This window comes from Gopherus flavomarginatus, chromosome 3 (assembly GCF_025201925.1).
Source record: "Gopherus flavomarginatus isolate rGopFla2 chromosome 3, rGopFla2.mat.asm, whole genome shotgun sequence".
In the NCBI taxonomy this organism is placed as follows: Eukaryota; Metazoa; Chordata; order Testudines; family Testudinidae; genus Gopherus; species Gopherus flavomarginatus.
In genome coordinates this window covers 181,863,848-181,884,512 of record NC_066619.1, presented here as the reverse complement: position 1 = coordinate 181,884,512, position 20,665 = coordinate 181,863,848, and the positions used below count along the sequence as shown (strand labels likewise).

The following is a 20,665-nucleotide window of genomic DNA, read 5'->3' as shown; positions in this document are numbered from 1 at the left end:
TGCAGGCACAACTGTTGAAACAGTTCTTTTGTGCATTATCTTTTCTTCTTACAGCTTTTAGCTTTCATTTAAGCCACATTCCTCTATCTTTCTTCAGTTCTCACAGCCTCTGCTAAGCTCTGCATTCTCTCAAATTGCCTTATCTTTCTTGAAGATCCCTTTTGTCTCTTTCCAGTTTGTCTTTCTTTGTGACTTTCTTCTCATTGACTTCATCTGCCACTCAAACCTTTCTATCCTTCCTCCAAATTAGAGAGGGCAGATTACATTTCAAGATGGGTATCCCTTATGTTCTTTCATTTGTTGCACATGTCCCCCAACACCAGACTGATTTTGATCCTTCGTTTGCCATTCTTTTTAATTCATCAATGATTGTAAAGAGCTTTGAGAGCCTCCGATCAAAAGTGCTATAGAAGTGCAGAGTATTATTACTGTTATGGCAAATGGTGTTTCATACTTTGGAATGTCTCTTCATTTCTTGGAAATTTATAGGCCTGGTCTACACTACGCATTTAAACCGAATTTAGCAGCGTTAAACCAATTTAACCCTGCACCCATCCACACAACGAGGCCCTTTATATTGATATAAAGGGCTCTTTAAACCGGTTTCTGTACTCCTCCCCGACAAGAGGAGTAGCGCTGAAATCAGTATTACCATGTCGGATTAGGGTTAGTGTGGCTGCAAATCGACGGTATTGGCCTCCTGGCGGTATCCCACAGTGCACCATTGTGACCACTCTGGAAAGCAATCTGAACTCAGATGCACTGGCCAAGTGGACAGGAAAAGCCCCGTGAAATTTTGAATTTCATTTCCTGTTTGCTCAGCGTGGAGCTCTGATCAGCACGGGTGGCGATGCAGTCCCAAATCCAAAAAGAGCTCCAGCATGGACCATACGGGAAATACTGGATCTGATCGCTGTATGGGGAGACAAATCTGTTCTATCAGAGCTCCATTACAGAAGACGAAATGACTAAGCATTTGAAAAAATCTCCAGGCTATGATAGACAGAGGCTACAGCAGGGACTCAGCACAGTGCTGCGTGACAAGCGTAACGAAAAGCCAAAGAATCAAATGGACGCTCATGGAGGGAGGAAGGGGAAACTGAGGACTCCAGCTATCCCACAGTACCTGCAGTCTCCGAAAAGCATTTGCATTCTTGGCTGAGCTCCCAATGCCTGTAGGGTCAAAAACATTGTCCGGGGTGGTTCAGGGTATATCTTGTCAATTTACCCCTCCTCCCCCCATGAAAGAAAAGGGAAAAAAATCGTTTGTTGACTTTTTTCAGTGTCACCGTATGTCTACTGCATGCTGCTGGTAGACGCGGTGCTGCAGCGCGGAACAGCAGTATCCCCTCCCCTTCCTTTCCTGATGGCAGACGGTACAAAATGGTGGAAAACTGTCAGCATCCCGTGAGTGCTCCTGGCTGGCTCGGTGAGGTCGGCTGGGGGCACCTGGGTAAAAATGGGAATGACTCTCTGTCATTCCTGGCAGACAATACAAAATGCTTGGTAACCGTCCTCATCATAGCAGCTGGAGCCTGAGCTCCATCAGCCCTCCCCCCCTTTCATGTCTAAAGAAAAGATTCAATACTCCCTGGACTATCATAGCAGCGGGAGGCTGCCTCCCCCTCATTTTATCTTGCTAAAAAGTCAGTGTTTCTTATTCCTGCATTCTTTATTACTTCATCACACAAATGGGGGGACATTGCAACAGTAGCCCAGGAGCGTTGGGGGAGGAGGGAAGCAACGGGTGGGGTTGTTGCAGGGGCACCCTCTAGAATGGCATGCAGCTCATCATTTCTGTGGGATCTCTGGGGCTCTAACCCGGAGTGGCTGTGCTCTCTGGCTCTCAAGTAGACTTGCCCCATATTCTAGGCAGGACTGACTCTATTTTTAGACAAAACATAAAGAAGGGAATGCCCCGGGGATTCATTCCCATTTTTGTTCATGCGCCCCCGGCCGACCTCAGCAAGGCCAGCCAGGAGCACCCATGACAGCAGTAGACGGTACAAAATGATTGATAACCGTCATCGCCAATTTCCAATTGCAAACGGTACAAAATGATTGATAACCGTCATCGCCAGTTTACAATGGCAGATGGTGCAATAGCGATGGTAACCATCTCTGCTACCTTGCAAAGGCAAATGAATGCTGCTGTGTAGCACTGCAGTACTGTCAGCAGCGTCCAGTACACATACGGTGACGGTGACAAAAGGCAAAACAGGCTCCATGGTTACCATGCTACGGCGTCTGCCAGCGCAATCCAGAGGAAAAAGGATGCGAAATGATTGTCTGCCATTGCTTTCACGGAGGAAGGATTGAGTGATGACATTTACCCAGAATCACCCGCGACACTGTTTTTGCACCATCATGCATTGGGATCTCAACCCAGAATTCCAGTGGGCGAGGGAGACTGCGGGAACCATGGGATAGCTATGGGATAGCTACCCACAGTGCAATGCTCCAGAAATCAACGCTAGCCTCGGTACATGGACGCACATCACCGAATTAATGTGCTTAGTGTGGCAGCGTGCACTCAACTTTGTACAATCTGTTTTACAAAACCAGTTTATGTAAAATCAGAATAATCCCGTAGTGTAGACATACCCTTAGTGTCAAAGGACTCTACTACCCTAACAGCTCCCATGCTGCACTCTCCTGTTTGCTTCTCAGCTAACTTTTTCTGTGCTGTATATTTTGCTCCCAACTCAGCTACTGCCTTGTTTATGCCGTGGTTTACCACTCAGTACTTAACTCCTGCACATGTCAGACTTTTGTTTGGATTCACTCTGTTGCTGGCTTTTCTCTCTGAGACCAAAGATAAGCTTGAGATCGGTGGTGGTACCTGAACTCAAAAGTTTTTTAAAACAAAAGGCAAATTTTGCTAAATTTGGAAATGCTTTCTAGATTTGTTTATTAAAACAATGTCAGAGGCGAATTTGGCCTTCAGACTGAGGCTAACAGTGGGAGCTTGCTTTTTCCACTTTCTTTGAACTTGGCACTTATGCTGTTCAAGTCTCATGTGTACATCTAGAGAATGTAAAATAATAACACATTGGTGGCTTAACAGGCTACACCACAGATCTTCTGGAGAGGCTGCCAGTGGCTAATTTCCTCTCAACCATCTGGTGGCTCTCTCAGGATTCAGAGACCACTAGTGAACTGTTTTCCTTTTGTAGAAATTGTAGGACCATGAAGGGCCTCTGGCTGCTAGCCTGCTCCACTTTCCTATTGCAGAAAACAATAGGCCTTTGTCAGTCTTGCTACTTTGTGAAACAGATCTTTATTTACAGTGAGCCTCCTTTAAGTGAATAAAAGAGTTAACCTGCACATGATAGTGATAGATGACATCAAAAAGAAAACTTGCATTCTGTTTTGCATTTCGTCATTCAGAGTTTGAATAATATTCTAAAGAATCATTCTTTTTTATTGCCTATAACATCTTCGTGGAGGAACTATTATTTTTTTAAGAGAAAACCCAAGCCAAATCAATAGACCTTCTGCTGGTCATAATTCAAGATGTGATGAGCACTGCTGAGCATGCCAATGTTTGTTTATTTATTTATGTTGATTTGTCGAAAAGAGGGAGCGTTTTCTGTTCTGTTTTTATATACCAAGGCTCTGGTGCCTCTGCCATATGTTAAAAATACAATCAAACCAATACACACAAAAATAACTGCAGTCTCCCCGAAACCACAAATGGAAAAACATAAGACACAGCAACCACAGACTCCATCCCACAGCACATTCACCTTCCCTCTCCAAAAGCCTGGAAAAGTGATTGGGTTTGTAGCATGTGTTGAAGGTCAGCAGGTTTGTGCTATTGTGATCAAGGATGGTGGTTGACTCCAGAGTGCAGGGTTCCTGACAGGGAAGGCCCTGCCAGCAGTTTCCTTTTTTCTTTTAAAGCTGGCCGGGGGGAGTGTTTCTTCTGTACCACTGGGAGCCTTACCTTGAGAGATGTGGTTTTTCACCTTAGCTGATCCCAAAAGCTTTAGATCTTTATAGATTAAAACTGGCATTAGCCTAAAAAAGGGGAGAAATTATTGGAATATTTTTTCTTTCAAATTTTGAAATTTCATCAAAGTTCAAAACATTCTGACTAGTTCTATAGCTGGGTGAAAAATGGGGCAAATATACATTGTGAATAATTTCTCAATGTTTCCAGTTTATTTTTTGAATTTCATCATTTCAGATTGTGACCTGTGCTGGTCAATGGCAGGACATTAGGTTTCAAGCGTATGTCTACACTGAGGTGGGAGTGAGCACTCCATCCTGAGCAGACAGACTCACAGTAGTAGGGCTCGAGCAAGCATGCTAAAAATAGCAGGGTGAATGTTGTGGCTCCATCAGAGACTCAGACTAGCCACCTGAGCTCAAGCCTGTGGGGCTGGGTGCCCCCATACAGCAGGAAAGCCCATTTGCCAAAGAGGCTGCCACTTCCTGCCCGAGCATCATTTTCTGAGTTGATTCAGAGTGCAACCCCTTGTTGAGCGCATTGCAGGAGTCTAATCTCAAGGAGACAATGGCCTGGATCCTGGTAGCAAGGTTCACAACCAAAAGAAATGATCTCAGTCTCCTGGCCAGGTATGTATGAGCAAAGAAGCTCTCCCAGTCACTGCTGCTACATGATTATCTAACTGCAGCTGGGGATCTAGGAATGCCCCAGATCTTTAACTGGAGTAACAAATGGTGGGTTCACAGTGTCTGTTAAAGGGCCAGATAAGATCTCTGTAATACCTTCAGTTGCTTACCCCATCTCACCAGCATCACTTCTATCTTAATACCGTCTGGAGGCATATTAAACCCAGCAATATGAGTCACCTTCAGTCAGCTAGTCCTCATCCAGGCTTATATTCCTGTCAAACAGCAGGTAAGGCATTTGGGTCAGATGAAATTCAGAAAAAGAACTGGGTGTCACCCGCATACTGAAAATACTGCCAGCCCAAGCCTCATCACTAATTCTTCCAATGACTGAATATACATGTTCAACAAAAGGGGGTACAAGATAAGAGCTCTACGAAACACTACGAGAAAATCCTAGTACTTCCTTCTCAGCCCCATGGTCTCTGCTGGCAAACAATAGGCGCACACCAACCCCTGAACCCTCCTAGTGTCCCTGGAGTGCCAGCCTCTGTTCCACTGCACTCACAGGACTCACAGATTTCACCACTCTTGAAGGAATAGTACACCCCAGCTTATTAGTTTTAACTCCAAATAATCACTCCACTTAACAGACAGCACTTAGATACTTTTATAGTGAAAACAAGAATAAGTTTATCATCAAAGAACAGAGATTCAAGTAATGGAAAGCAAAAATATTGGAAACAAATGGTCATATATAAAACGAAATCATAACATTTTTTAGAGCCTAAACTTAACTCCTACAGAATAGTTTACCCTAACTCCTTTTCCCAGTATTTTCAATCAGGTTGTTTGAGATCCCTCTTTCATAAGATCAAGCCTGCTGGTGGCTTGTCCTCACAGACTGAAAGAATACTGGGGATTCATCTGCACCCCAGGTATAGTTCCAAAAGTTCATTAGCTTTTCTCATAAACAGGCCCTGCTTTTCTTGTTAGTTCTTAAAGTCCCCACAATCTACTGATTAGCATTTTGTTCAGACTGTAAATGGGCATCCTTGGGATCCATATAATACTCAATTTCACATAACCAGCTAGGGAGAGATCTCTTTCCTCCCTCCTTACAGGAGTATATGGGTCACTATTTGGTGACCTGTCTTTACATACAGACCTAGAGAACATAATTTGTAGTATCTATCCATAGCTCCTCACATATTGTCCATACATGCATCTCACTATGATGAGTGTGGCACAGGCTTTCATTAGAGAACTTACCTGGCATTCTTTGGCAGACTATTATGTAGATACCAGACCCAGAGAATCTCTGTAACCCTTATGTACCCCAGTTGGCATCAAGAGGTCCTTGGGTCACACACTCACCGGGGCTTCTCCTCCACACTGGGCCAGGATAGAGAGAGTGATCCATACGCACACACTGGAGAGCAGGGCCTGACCATTTCACTCAGCTCCCCTCAAAGAATATTTTCACCACGTGACTATGATTGGAGTCCCTAATTGGGGCCTCCTGACACAATCAAAATACATACAGTAAGCAATAGTAATTATAGGCCAGCTCATTGCATCACAGTTATGCAGAGAAAGGTAGCGGTAGCTCCTCTTCTTTCCTTCCCTATGCTGTGCTGGTTTGTAATTTTGCTGAGGTGGAAAAAGTGAACATTTTGGATGAAAGAAGTGGTTGTTCGGGAGGTTAATACTACATTTAGAAGGTACCATGTATTTCAATAGTACAGGCTGGGAACAATAGTTAAAATGGCTTTCAAACAGTGACATGGGAGAAGGAGCTCTGTTGTCTCTGAGAACTGAAAGGAGAAATAACCAAGCCACAGCTGTTTTGATGTATAGCTGGAAAGCTGTGGTTTCTATATCTCGGTTGGGGAGAAGCTTGTTGCTTTTCTTCCCACGTGGGCATCAAAGGCAGGAGGTCAGTGAATAGAAAGAGATAAATTATAGAAGAGGTCAGAATGCAGGCATGAGAAAATGTCTTGCTGAGCTCCTGCTGTGTACATCCTTTTACCTCATGAAAGATATGGTTGCAAAGGCCTTGTGCTTGCTTCACTTTGTATAGCTAGGGGGAGAGTTCATACGCCATTAAAAGGATGGTGATGATATATACTGCACTCTGCATTATTAAAATCCTGCGAGTTCCACCCCCCAAGACAGCCAGGCTCATATGCTCTGTGTTTAATATGCCTCAAGACAGTTGAAATCTCTCACTGGAGGGGATGTTAATTTATTGGGGGAAAGATCAGAATCTCCCATATTGAGAATCACAAAATTACTCCAATTGCAGTGTAACGGGTTCCCCCTGGAACTGGGGTACCACTGAGCCCTCTGCCCACCAGCCTGGGCTCCCTCTCACACTGCGCTGCTGTGACAAGCTGCAAAGTCCCCCAAGCTTGCACTTTCACCAGCATTCACGCAGGTAGGGACACATCCAGCTGCAGTTACAGGCAAGCTTTCTAACCACCAGCCTAGGACCCCAGAGCAGAATCATCCTGCCCTGGTCAAATCTGGCCAGTATATGGGTTTAATACCTGGTCTGCCTCTCCCTCAATGTGAAGAGGACCATGCACACTTGTGGTAACAAAGCAGAGATTTTCCCCAGACATCTTAGTCAAATGCACACTGTTTGGATTAAAACATAAAATAAGTTTATTACTACAGAAGATAGATTTTAAGTGATTATAAGTGATAGCAAACACATAAAAGCAGATTACCTAGTAAATAAACAAAAACTCAAACTGAGCTTAACATACTAGAGGAATTAGCAAATTCTCACCCTGAGAGATAAGCTGGCTGGCAGATTCTTAAGGCACAAGCTGCCTTGATTTTGCAGCTTGGGTTTGCCAGGTTTTCATACACAGGCTAGAAATCCCTATAGCCTGGGACCATCACTTCCCCCAGTTCCGTCTTTGTTCCTCAGGTGTTTCAGGTGTGCCATAGGGAGAGTGAGGTGCCATCATGATGACATTTCCCCCTTTTATTTCTTCTTCCCACTTACTGGAAAGCTCTTTTGCTGTGACCTGGGTCAAACAGTTCCCACTGTGTAGTGCTATCTCTGAGAGGTCTATTGTACACAGTCCCTGGGGTAGTCTTTGTGTTTGTATGCATTTCCTCAATAAACCATTAACATTGTTTGGCCTTTTTGCTGTTGTACCTGAAAGGCTGCTTGTGGGTGTTTTCAACCTCACAACATGTTTCAGTAACACATACATAGCCAAACTTCATAACTTCGCATACGATGATAGCACATACAATTCAACAAGATATTGTCTAGCAGATGAAGACTTTTAGAATGATACTTCACGAGGCATACTTTGTGCAAAACATATCCTAATTACACGACCGTGATGAATAAAGGGTGCCAGGGTGTTACATACAGAACTACGTTCCCCCCCTTTAACTATTTTGAATGAGGTGTAATAAATGTGATGTAATGTATTCATTATCAACATTTTATAAGTGGAAGAGGTTGGGAATTCCAGGAAAGCAAAGTAAAATAGTAGTCATAGTTCACTAAATCATTCTTTTTGCACTGGGAAACAATGTGAAAAAGCTGTAGCATTTGGAGTTACGTTTTGAGTGGCCATTAGGTTTCGCAAGTGGTTGTATTATTTCCTATGGAGAATATTGGCAGCATGGCCCCTTCACCTACCAAGGCAGTTTATAGTAATATTAGATTCCTTCTTAAATGTCAGTTTCCATAACCTCAGTTTCATGATTCTACATTTCTGATTTAAGTAATACACAGCAATAAAAGTGAGAAGAAAGTAAATGTGGTTATGAAAGAACGATGTTATTTCTACCAAGAGAGAGCTGAGCAGCATGATTACAATACTAGTGTTAATAGAAATATTCCTGGACTTCACTAAGGCTAAAGGTGAAAGATAAAACACAGGTCTCCTTTTTATCTTTCACTGTCTTGATTTCTATCTGATTTTTTAAAAAAAACATCAATAGATACATAGTTGAAACAGCTGTAAGGGAACTGCACTGGAAAAATCCTGCCTCTTTTTATTTGATAAAAAAAAAACCGGTATGAGCTTTTGGATCATAGTGCCAGATTCTTCTTCATTCATCTTGATATTTATTTCTAACATCCTAAATGTAAAGGCCATGAAGATGCTGCAAAGGGGCTTATATCGTGAATTTCACTGCTATATAAAGAAACTGAAAATGTTTGGAGACATTGGAATAGTTAGTGCTAAATATAGTGCCAGATTTTTAAAGTTAAGTTGCCATGGGTGGAGCTGAAATTTTCCAAGCCAAGGGTCGGCCTCGCAGTGATTTTTTTTTTTTAACATTTCAGCAGTAAAATTTCAGCCATTTCTGAGAATGAGGTTAGAGGAAAATGGGTAGTTTGATCCACTTTAAAACAGTTTCCAGCTGTTTCTTTGTTTAGGTCTAGCGCTTCCAGGGTTTAGAGCAGGAACTTGAAATTTGGGAGGGTCTTATGGTCAGAGAAGTGCCTTTTGTGTCCCTAATTCACAAGCCTCTGAACATTTTCAGTAGAGCATGTTAGCAGATTGCAGCTAAACCCTGCTTAAAAATCAATGGCATGATAGTGCCATGGGTAATTTAGGTGACAAAAGGATGGTCCAGGTAACCCTTTTAATAATTTTGGCTTATTGATAAATTTATATTAATTCTAAGAACCAAATAAGATTAACATTGAACAAATAAGGATCGGAACAGATAATCAAGGGAATGTAGTCACCAGCTTTCAGTACAATGCAAAGGTAAACTTTATCAGAATATTGCTGTTCTCTTGATGCAAAAAGATGCGATTATTCCTGACTTTCTAACTGCTACTGCTCAGTTTGTTCTCTTTTATTTTTCCCAAGACGGCTGTTGTACCATCTGCACAATCTCTCAAGCTAACTGACTTCTACTTCAGTGACTTTGAGCTTTCCGATATGGAGACAACACTGTGTTCAATTCGAATGTTCACTGATCTCAACCTGGTGCAGAATTTCCAAATGAAACATGAGGTATGGAAGCTGCAGAATGCTATTTACATGTGGAGGGAAAACATCAGACAACTTCACTTCAAAAATGTGTGTGTGTCCTCAACACACTGCCAAGACCAATTTTAGGATGAAAGACTGATTTGGGGGACTGGATAGCTGGGGCAATTGGTAGTGAGATAAAGAGCCTTTCAACTAGACCATCAATTCATAGACTCGTCTATTTTAAGATTATTAGAATTTAAGATTAGAAGGGACCACTAGATCATCTAATCTGATTTTTAGGGCAACCCCCCCAAGTGCTGCAAGTTTCAGCACTGTAAAGTGCCAGTGTATTCAGTTGCTAATATACAGGTGTCTGCATCATAAAAAAGCACCCCCACAATTGGCACCCATGTTGGAACCCTCACCAGAAACACCAAGTCATTAATGGACGTGGAAAATTGAACTATCTTTTCCCACCAGCCCTGATCCCTCCAGTCTCAGATTAAAGCATATTGACAGGAGTAGCAGCTTATATTGCTCTTGCCTGTTGCTTGTCGCTCTTTTTTGCGAATGGATGATGTTAATTTTCCATTGCTGTCAGTGTGACACCTTTTGCAAGAGCACTAAAATTCCCTTAAACAAAATGATATCAAGATCCTTAGCTGGTGTTAATCAGCATAGCTCCATTTAAGGCAACAGATTCAGGCCAATTTACACCATGTGAAGATCTGGCGTTTATACCTTTCACTTTCATAAAACTACGGTAATATCTATGTCTTTTTGTTCTGTAAAACACCTAGCAGGTATCTGCATAAATAATAACAACAAACAATATGATAAGCATTAAAAGCCTTTATATCATACTTACATGATTTACAAAGGTCCATCTGTCTCTTCTTATGCTTTGATTCCATCTGGTGTGAAGCAGGAGCTCATGTTCACTTTCCAATCCACTTTTCCAGAAAACCTTTACGATTCCCTCTAATTCAAAATGAAACAGGTTCTGGTGAATACATAAATACTGTGAACAAATTCTTCATTCAGTTAAATCAGCATAACTCCAAATTCTAGGTCTGCACTAGTGTACCTGGAACCATAATTTAGCTGTTGGTTCATGTCATGGATTGGTAACTTTAGGAATACGGGTGTCCACATGATAAATAAAACAAAGCTGTAGTTGCCTATTAACTGTTTAGCAAACTCTAGGTTTTGGACGTGAGGAAGCTAAACTAAGAGATTACACAGATTTTCCTTATCCATATTTTTACATAAAAGTGCATCAATATTAAACTCTACTGAAGACAAGTAAAAACGAAAATTTTTCCACATTAAATCTACAATAATTAGAATTCTCTTTATTTTATTTTTTTGTGTGAAAAGACTAAAGTTGTAGTGTATTTTGCATTTAACTGAATGATTCTGTTTGTTAAAGGTTCTTTGCAGATGGATTTTGAGTGTGAAGAAAAATTATCGAAAAAACGTTGCATATCACAATTGGAGACATGCCTTTAACACAGCCCAATGTATGTTTGCTGCTTTAAAATCGGGTAAACTTCAGGTATGTTTAACTGTTTTCACCCTAAGAGCCTTTTAATTAACTAAGTACTGTAAATTTGCACAGACCCAGTTTTGATCTCAGTAAGACCTATGTCAGTCTGGAATATCTTCACTGAAGTCAGTGCATCTTCTCTGAAGAGTTCAGAACCTCACCTTAGAATCATAGAAATGTAGGGCTGGAAGGGATCTTGAGAGGTCATATAGTCCAACCCCTTGTGCTGAGGCAGGACCAAGTATACCTAGACCAGGGGTTGGCAACCTTTCAGAGGTGGTGTGCTGAGTCTTCATTTATTCATTGTAATTTAAGGGTTTCACGTGCCGGTAATACATTTAACGTTTTTAGAAGATCTCTATAAGTCTATAAACTATTGTTGTATGTAAAGTAAACAAGTTTTTAAAAATGTTTAAGAAGCTTCATTTAAAATTAAATTAAAATGCAGATCTTATCAGTTTAGTGCAGTGGTTCTTAACCTGGGGTACACGCACCCCCTGGGGCAGGGGCCAGTGCAAGGATATTTTGTGCCCTAGACGAAACTTCCACCTTGCACCCTACCCAGGACCCTACCCCCTATCTGTCTCCTGACTGCCCCAACCCTTATCCACACCCCTGCCCCCAGACAGACCCCCAGAACTCCCAACCCATCCAGTCCTACCCCTGCTCCCTGACTGCCCCCTTGGACTCCCCTTACCATGCCCATGCCAGTCAGACGCTGGCTCCACGTGGAGGCAAAACATGCTGCTGGGCCCCTCCCCCACAGAGTGCTGAGGCAGTGGGAGGGAGGGGAGCTGCGGGAGGGGCAGTGGTGGCGGCGGCGGCTTACACTTCTGGGAGCTGCAGAACCCAAGCGCAGTGAGGGAGGAGCCAGGGGGCGCGCCTGCCACCAGTCTGGGGTCCTGGCCGCCGGCCCCGCTCAGCCTCCTGCCGGCCTGGGGTTCCGTTCACTCAGCCGGCACCAGGCTGAGTGGGGCTGGTGGCTGGGACCCTGGCTGGGAGCCACATGCCAGGCAAAATCGGCTCATGCTGTAGGTTGCCAACCCCTGACCTAGACCATCCCTGACAGACGTTTGTCTAAACTGTTCTTAAAAACCTCCAATGACAGAGACTCCACAAACTCAACTACCCTTATAATTAGAAAGCTTTTCCTAATATCTAACCTAAATCTCCCTTGCTGCAGATTGTTGATTATGTCTTATCCGACCTTCAGTGGACAGTTGATCGCCATCCTCTTTATAACAGCCCTTAACATATTTGAAGACTTTTTATTAGGTCCTCCCTCAGCCTTCTTTTCTCAAAACTAAATATGCCTAGTTTTTTTAACCTTTCCTAATAGGTCAGGTTTTTTAAACCTTTTGTTTTTGTTGCTGCCTTCTGGACTCTCTCCAGTTTGTCCACTTCTTTCTTAGAGAGTGGCGCCCAGAACGGATAGAGTACTCCAGGTGAGGCCTCACCAGTGCCAAGTAGAATGGGACAATTATCTCCTGTGTCTTACATATGACATTTTTTGTTAATACACCCTAGAATATTAGCCTTTTTCGCGACTGCATCACATTGTTGATTCATATACAATTTGTGATCCATTATAATCCCCCAAATCCTTTTCAACAGTACTAGTACCTAGTCAGTTATTCCCCATTTTGTAGTTGTACATTTGATTTTTTTTTCTTCGTTAAGTGCAGTACTTTGCATTGTCTTTATTGAATTTCATGTGATTGATTTCAGACCAATTCTACAACTTGTCAAGGTCGTTTTGAATACTAATCCTGGAATCCTCCATAAATTTTATAAGCATTCTCTCCACTCTATTATCCAAGTCATTAATGAAAATATTGAATAGTACCAGACCCAGGACGGACCCCTGGGGATCCTACTAGATATGTCCCCCAGTTTGCTAACTGCTTTTCTTTGAGGAAACTAATTGTCCTATTCTGACTAAAACCATCAAAGTTCTAGAAGGTATATGTTTACAATACTAATGCATTTAGTATCAAATCTGTATTGCAAAGCTAACAGACATCTTGTATTTCCTGTTACATACAGAACAAACTGACTGACCTAGAGATACTTGCTTTGCTGATAGCAGCCCTAAGCCATGATCTGGATCACAGAGGGGTGAATAACTCTTATATACAGAGGTAAGCAAGCCTGTCAGGAGGGGAAGGAAAAGCACAGATATATTTTCTTATTTCACCAAAATTAATTAAAAAAAAACAACAGAAAATTAGAAAGAGTAGAATCTTGCTAATGTGCACTAATGACAGGGGGAGCCTTTGTGAATTGAGTTTTGCAAATCAATAAATCTGAGAACATTAGGATAAACACACCATGACTAAGTAATTTAACAGATCAACTACTCATGTTTCTCATGAATTCATTGAATGCTGGGTTGTTTAGGCTAAAATACAGATGTAAGACTTCTTAAAAATGTATGTAGAGTTGGTGGCATAGGTACGGTGCTGTAGCTATGCCACTGTATTCCCTGTAGTGCAGACATGGCCTGAGCCACTTTTCAAAAGTGACTTAGACACGTAGGAACAAAAGTCTCCTTGAAAGTCAATTACACTTATGCTCCAAAGTGACTTAAGTGATTCTGAAAATGTTTCCCACTGATATTTAACATTTAAGGCTTGATTCAGCACCACCAAAGTCAGAGGGAGTTTTGCCATTATGTTGAATGGGGGCAGATGAGACCTTTATTTACTGCTTTGATTAAATTAATAGTTTGATTAGACACTGTAGTTATAAAAGAATTACTGTGATATTGCAGCAGTGTCTGGTTCTGACCAGGTTTGGGGAAGAGATACAGTATGCATTTCTCAGCATCTCTTTCTAATGGAGTGGGAGAGTAATGTTGAAGCTAACTTTGGAGGAAGTGGCTTTCTTTATACTTGATGGGCACAATAAGGTGCTGTCAAGATAGCCCATAGAGGAGGAAAAGTATATTCATGTGAGGGAGGGAAGACTGGGAGTAATGGGAGGAAATATAGGAAAATAAGTACAAAGTGAGCAAATTCCTGCCTCTCAGGTCTATTGATCCACACTCAAACTTTGGGGCTCAGAATTGTTCCAATTATGGTGTGTGAGAACCAAAAAAAAGCTAAAAAGCTGAACTGATGGCAGTCCTTTGACCCGAAAATGGGGAATCCAGTAACCCACAAACAAACAGTGATTGGAACCAGTTAGCTATGTTTTTCCTTTATTTATTTAAAAATAAATTTCCTGGACAACATCTGGATATGCGTCATCTGCTCTTCAAAAATGTCCTGGGAAAAAGTCATAGATAGCAAAACCCAACATTCACACATGCCACAAATCTGAGTCGATTACAACTTTACATTTTTTTCATTAATAACAGTTCCAGGGATTTTGTTTTTAAATCTCTCAGGCTAGTAGAAACCAAATTAAAAGTAAAAGAGTTTTCCAGAGATGAATTGTTTTTTTCAGTTGAGGGAGGGGGAGTAATACTTGGCACAAGATTCTTTTCTTGAGCAATGGGTTTTAAAAAAAAAGAAAGGGAACTATCCCTCTAGCACATATTACAGGAAATGGACTCAGTTTTAGGATCTCTTGGCAGATGCACAGTTTTTCCCAAACGTGTGTGTAAAGAAGGCAAGAGCAATGAGAGAAGGTTATATAATCAAATCACTGTATTCAGAAAGAATGGTGTCCTTTGGCCTGGCCTGTGGGCCTAACGGAAACGCCATGCACTGATCATGTTAGGAACTTGAGTTTATTCCCACCACTGGTATCTTCCTTCTCAGAATAGCAGGGGCTGCAAATGCTGAGGAGGCAACACTCTTGGCCCCAGTTTGGTACAGTAGATGGGAACATAACTTGTGTCCTTCCTTAGTTATGTGGATCTCTGATCAGGATGAAATCCTGACCCCGCTGATGTCAATGGGAGTTTTGCCAGTGACTTCACTGGAGACAGAATTGCACCCTAGGTGTACTGGCAGCCATCCTAGGATACACACACACACGCTTGCACTTTGCCCAATAATCCTTTGCACTTGTCTCCTAGGAGGGGCACAATCCTGCAGTTCCAGTTACTCATGGAGTAAACTGTCCTCATGCAAGTAGCCCCATAGGACTGTATGTTTAAGTAAGGATTATTCACATGGGTAAGGATTTGCAGGATCAGGTTATAGGTGACTACAGTGCCTGATATAGGGTCAGCAGTGAAACAAGTTTCAGAGGGAATCCCAACTAGTCCTTAGCTGAGGGGATCAGGGCAATGATGTGGAGATGAAATTCAAATGGTTAAAAATAGGAGATTTGTCAGGCTCAGTAATAAAAGCGAAGAACACCATTATGCAATGGAGAAGAGGGGGAAAACGGAGAAATCTTCAGAGAAGAAGTTTCCCTATTTTATCCAAAATTAAGCAAGCACAATAAGCTCAATATCCTTAAATTAACTTTGCATCCATACAGTTCGTTTCATAATGTTTGTTCTATCAGTGGTATAATAAAGGCTGCACAACTCACATGCCATTTTTCTTTGGATTTGTTATTGATCACAGGAGAAATGCTAGCTCAGTAATGCTTGTTCATTATAAATCAAAGCATTTATTCTGGAACAGAATGAGAAAGATGACTGGTGTGTAGTCACTAGGGTCACAAGCTAAGGAGGGCATGGCTGGCATTGACTCCTACAGGACGTGATCCAAAGCCTACTGAATTCACTAGGAGCTTTTTCACTGACTTTAGTGGGCTCTGGATTGAGTTACTATTGCCATTTGCTACTTGCAAGCTCAGTAGCTGCAGAAAAGCCACCTGCCTAGATTGCTTATTCAAGAAGTCACCTGATAGGTAAACGTAGGTATATTTAAAAAAAAAATTCTCCTCTTTTGAAGTTTTCTGTCTGTGTCCTTTTTTTTTCTTTTTTTTTCATTTTTAGACTCTTGCCACTTAAAGAATCTTAAATTATTTTTTCATTGCTTGTGTGTTAGTGACCTCTACAGGCACCAGTTTAAAACCAGAACTTTGGAGCTGTCAGTATTTTGAAAAAGTAATCACATTGTTTCTGCATTTGTGCTCCCCTATACACTTCTCTACATGCATTCATTCTGTTTGCCCAGTCACATGGAAGAAGAGGAAAAGAGAACCAACAGGGAATGAAGTGATGGGGGTAGGAGAATAAGTTGTGTGGCTACTGCGGCTAGGTGACTGGTACCTTTAAGTTGCTTTCTCATTTTCTCCAAGTGATGTTTTTACTCCTCAGAAGCGAACATCCACTGGCTCAACTCTATTGCCACTCAATTATGGAGCATCACCATTTTGATCAGTGCCTGATGATCCTGAATAGTCCGGTAAATGCCTTGCTTCTGTGTGTGCACTGAAGGAAGCCCTAGCCTATTTCACTTATATTTTTAGTTTCTGGATAGATTCCCAGTATTATATATTCCTAAATGATTTTTATTCCTTTTTGGGTGAAGAAGGCAAATACATAGCCCCACTTCTGAGAGTCACCAAATCTTTCCAAATGTTTCCTGATAAGGGGAGCCTTGCAACTCTCATTTTGAGTATCTGCTTCCTTGGACCAAAGGAAATAAGAAGCTTTGTTGCCACTTTTGTGACCTCGAATGAACCCTTGTTTGAATTGTCAGTGTTGCTTGCCTTGTAAGGTATATCCCTGCTTACACATGCACACAACAGTTCTGAAAAATAAATTAAATATCTTTTGGCTACAAACGGGCCTGAACCAAACCCCAGGTGCCAAACATTGACATTCAGCAGTGACTCCAAACCCAACTGAAATAAATATGTAAATAAAATGACCGCATTCTTAATCTCCTGCTACATTATATATTAATTTTGAAGACCAGTTATTCAGCATGCACAATAATTTAGAAATAGCACATTTACACTATTCATTTCATATCAGAGGCTTGGTAATGTTGGCTTACCTAATAGTAAAAGTGATTCACCTGACAGAAGCTAGGAATCACTGTAGATGTCCTCACGTCATCCCCAGTATGCTTTGGTTTTGCAGTGGGTCACTGCAATGACTTATTTTAGATGCTGTTTTGTAATTGAATGAGTCTTACATGTTGTTTACAGTACGTTAGGTAAGTTGGCAAGTTCCTAAGCAATATATTTGTCTGTTACAGTCTCTTTACTGGAGGAAAAAAGAAGCAGGTCCAGGATGTGGCTTGTGGAAAATGAACTTTTTGGGATGAAATAAAGACTTGGAAGGGTCTTTGCTTCATGACTGCTCTGTCTCTTGTGTATACCCTCATAAAAAATACTATAGTATTCTAATGTATAGTCATTTAGTCTGGCGCTGCTACAGAGCTTTGGGCCATTATTCAAGAATACTGCAGTATGTTTTTATGCAGGAGTGTGGGCAGGAGAATGTGAGAGAAAGCAGAGTAGGAAGAAACCATCAATTACAAGAAAACAACTCCCAGTGATTTAGAATCTAGGAGGGGATGTAATAATTTGGTGACGTTCCAAGTTTTATTGTTAACACTGCTTTTTTTGTTGTTGGTTGACAGGGAAACCAGATTCTCAGCAACCTTTCCATTGAAGAATACAAGGCCACACTGAAAATGATAAAACAAGCCATTCTTGCCACAGATTTAGCACTGTACTTTAAGTAAGTTAGAGATACATTTGGCTGAACAGCTGCTGAGAGATGTTTGGATTGTGTCAGACTGACTGTGAATCTTTCTCTTGTTTTTACTGGTTTTAAGGAGAAGGGGAGAGTTTTTTGAACTTCTACGAAAGAAGCAATTTAACTGGGAAGATCCTCTGCAGAAGGAGCTATTTTTGTAAGTAAATGACAGATGTTTAGAAAACAAACTGTACTACCAACTATCTGGTTTTCCACTACACACTGCTATTACTTTCAGTAGAGCCAACATAAATTTGTTTAATCCGGGCTTGTACAAGCTGACACAAGTCAAGTGGGTCAGTTAATGAACACCTGGATCCGAATATTGTTAAGAGAGCTGCAGGGGTTGCCTGATGAACTCTGATGAATGACTTCTTGTGGCCTTTCTCCTGAAACAGTCAACAAAATTGCTAGTTATTGTTAGTGATGACAGTGATTTTTATAATGCGGCATCTGTCCACTAGCATTTCTATTGTTCCTAAAGGGTGCAGGACTCCTGACAGAATGCTATGTTCTTCTTTTGCTGTAGATGCATTGTCTTAAAGCACTGAACTGTTGTAATCTGTAGCTGAAAGATTCAGGGAGGGCTGCTTGTTTTGAAGCAAATTCATTTCCCATGAAAGGAAAGAGATTTAAGGATAGAGAAACAAGGGACAGAGAACAGCCACACCAACAGCACAGCAAGATTCCCCAGGCTGCCTCACCAGTGTGCTACCACTTTGTTTTGAAGGTACTGCCTCTATAGGCAGACTAGTTCAGTTAACGTCCATGCCCATGGCTCATTCAGTCCTCAGCCTTCTTCCTGAAGCAGCCAGCAAAGGTGCTAGTTATTATCAATGATGACAGTCATTTTTGTAATGTGGTACCTATCCATTAACAAACGGACTGAAGCCAGCTCTTTTCACATAGGCCTTTCCTGTGGTAATGGATTTGATCTCAACCGACCTGATCCAGATTTGCTCAGGTCATATGACACAAGAGAAAGGCACAGTACCTCGTTACCATTCCTCAGTCATCTAGTCCCCCATTAAAGGATATTTTTATCATCTTCTGTAATTTCATCAGGTAGCCTGGCTTTGATTTTGTTTGATGTTGGATACTGTATTTATTAGCTTCTAGACTGAATGGCTACATGAGTTTCATGTTACAACAAATCATGAATTTTCTTTGTTTTTACAGAGCAATGCTGATGACTGCTTGTGATTTGTCAGCAATAACAAAGCCATGGCCAATTCAACAACGGGTATAAGCTTAATTTAAGACTTTCTAAGGGTTTGCTCTCCATTATAGCTTCTGCTTCCTAAGCCTCACCTTCCACTTTGCAAAGGCATTGGTGGAAGGCGCAGCCTTTGGGAGCAATCCTCAGATGGTAACTGACTTTTATTTATATGTGTATTTATCATCATTTTGATTGTGAATGGCTAGCTAGATGCTTTTTCCAGTTTGCTTGTGATGTTGTGGTAAATGCACATTTGTGCCTAGGATCTCTCATTTTTGTGTGTGGTTCCAACTTAATACACTTTAAAGGGGGCTGATTTTCAGAGGATAGCTGGTAAACACTTTCTGAAAGCCAGAGATCAGGTATCTCAAGTTGGACACCCACTGACTAAAATGCCCAAAATCACTAGACACTTTTGAAAATCTTAGGTGTAACCTCTAGTTTAAAGATTTGTCTCTTATCATTTTTGTGCTTCACTTTACCCATCTGCAAATTAATGCTTACCTCACTGGATTGTTGTGAGTTGAGCTTATTAACATATATAGAACAAATTTTGGAATAGCTTATGTACAAGTGCAATGCACTGTAATATCTTAAGAGCCTCTAGAACATACTGGCTCTGATTGGGCCCTGATTTCTAGTCCATGCAACTCCACTCAGGTCAGTGGAGTTAGACAGCTGAAATGCATGTACTAATAAGCTCTTTTTTTCGGAACTGATGTGTAACAAATGCTAGTTGTTTGCTGTGTCTTCTTGTACAGTGAAGTCTTAGTGCTAAACAGTTAAAACATATACAATCTAGGTTTGTTTACTGATAAAAATGTTTCATTTGACATTGTGCTATTTGACTGAGACAGCTTAGTGGGCCTACCTCAATACTAGAGATTTTGCATTTAGGCACATTTAAACAGCTGGGACTTCATGCAGGCATATGGTTACAGAATTCTTTTCAGAATCAGGGCCTTATTTCTTTTTCAGCCACCTAGCAATAACACTTTCTGTTTTGACCCCCAGTAGAAAGTGTAAATCCAGGCCTTTTAAACTAACGAACACTGTGTGTCATTTCTTACAGATAGCTGAACTTGTAGCTACAGAATTTTTTGACCAAGGAGATAAGGAGAGAAAGGAACTCAACATAGAACCAACAGTAAGTAGGAAAGCCATATGTGGTAGCACCTTTTTCAAAATTCTTACTGCCAAAAGGACTTCCCTTTCTTTTTTAAATGTTGTTTTTGGTGATGGGTATCAGAGTATGGAATAAGCTTCTTCCCAGTCATTCTGACACCTGATGGTTAATTTCCTTTTCTTGTTCCCAAACATCTGCAACGGACCATTTACCTTCCAGACAATAGTGTAAAGAGCATAAGTTCTTCTAGTGCTTGCTCATGTCAATTCCATTCTAAGTGTGCGCACGCCCACATTCGCGGTCATCAGAGATTTTTGCCCTAGTGGTAGGTGTAAGGTTGGCAGTGGCGCCCCCTTCAGTGCTGCACTCATGTGTCGATATATCACACGCTGCCGGCCCTACTCCCTCTCAGTTCTTAACACCTATGGTGGTTAGTTGGATCGCCTTTCCTCGCATTGTAAGGGCTAGCAGTTTCATTTCTACTGACTTCAAGCCTTAGCCCCTGTAAATAGTTTGTTTATAGTAGTTAGTGTTAAGTAGTTGCTAAGTGTAGTTAGAAGTTAGAGTCCCAGCAAGAACTTTGACCCAGGCAGGGCAT

The 20,665-nt window shown here is 41.4% G+C and overlaps 1 protein-coding gene across 6 annotated transcripts in view; it reads left to right on the top strand.

Annotated features, from left to right (window-relative positions):
* Positions 1 to 20,665, top strand: part of PDE5A (phosphodiesterase 5A) — a 171,667-nt gene that overhangs the window by 136,640 nt on the left and 14,362 nt on the right. For all 6 annotated transcript variants that reach the window (XM_050946335.1, XM_050946331.1, XM_050946330.1 and 3 more), the window contains exons 12-19: positions 9,444 to 9,590; positions 10,984 to 11,109; positions 13,147 to 13,241; positions 16,328 to 16,415; positions 17,604 to 17,704; positions 17,802 to 17,879; positions 18,902 to 18,965; positions 20,014 to 20,088. In XM_050946335.1, coding sequence (XP_050802292.1) covers positions 9,444 to 9,590; positions 10,984 to 11,109; positions 13,147 to 13,241; positions 16,328 to 16,415; positions 17,604 to 17,704; positions 17,802 to 17,879; positions 18,902 to 18,965; positions 20,014 to 20,088 — 774 coding nt within the window. The remainder of the gene's footprint in view (positions 1 to 9,443; positions 9,591 to 10,983; positions 11,110 to 13,146; positions 13,242 to 16,327; positions 16,416 to 17,603; positions 17,705 to 17,801; positions 17,880 to 18,901; positions 18,966 to 20,013; positions 20,089 to 20,665) is intronic.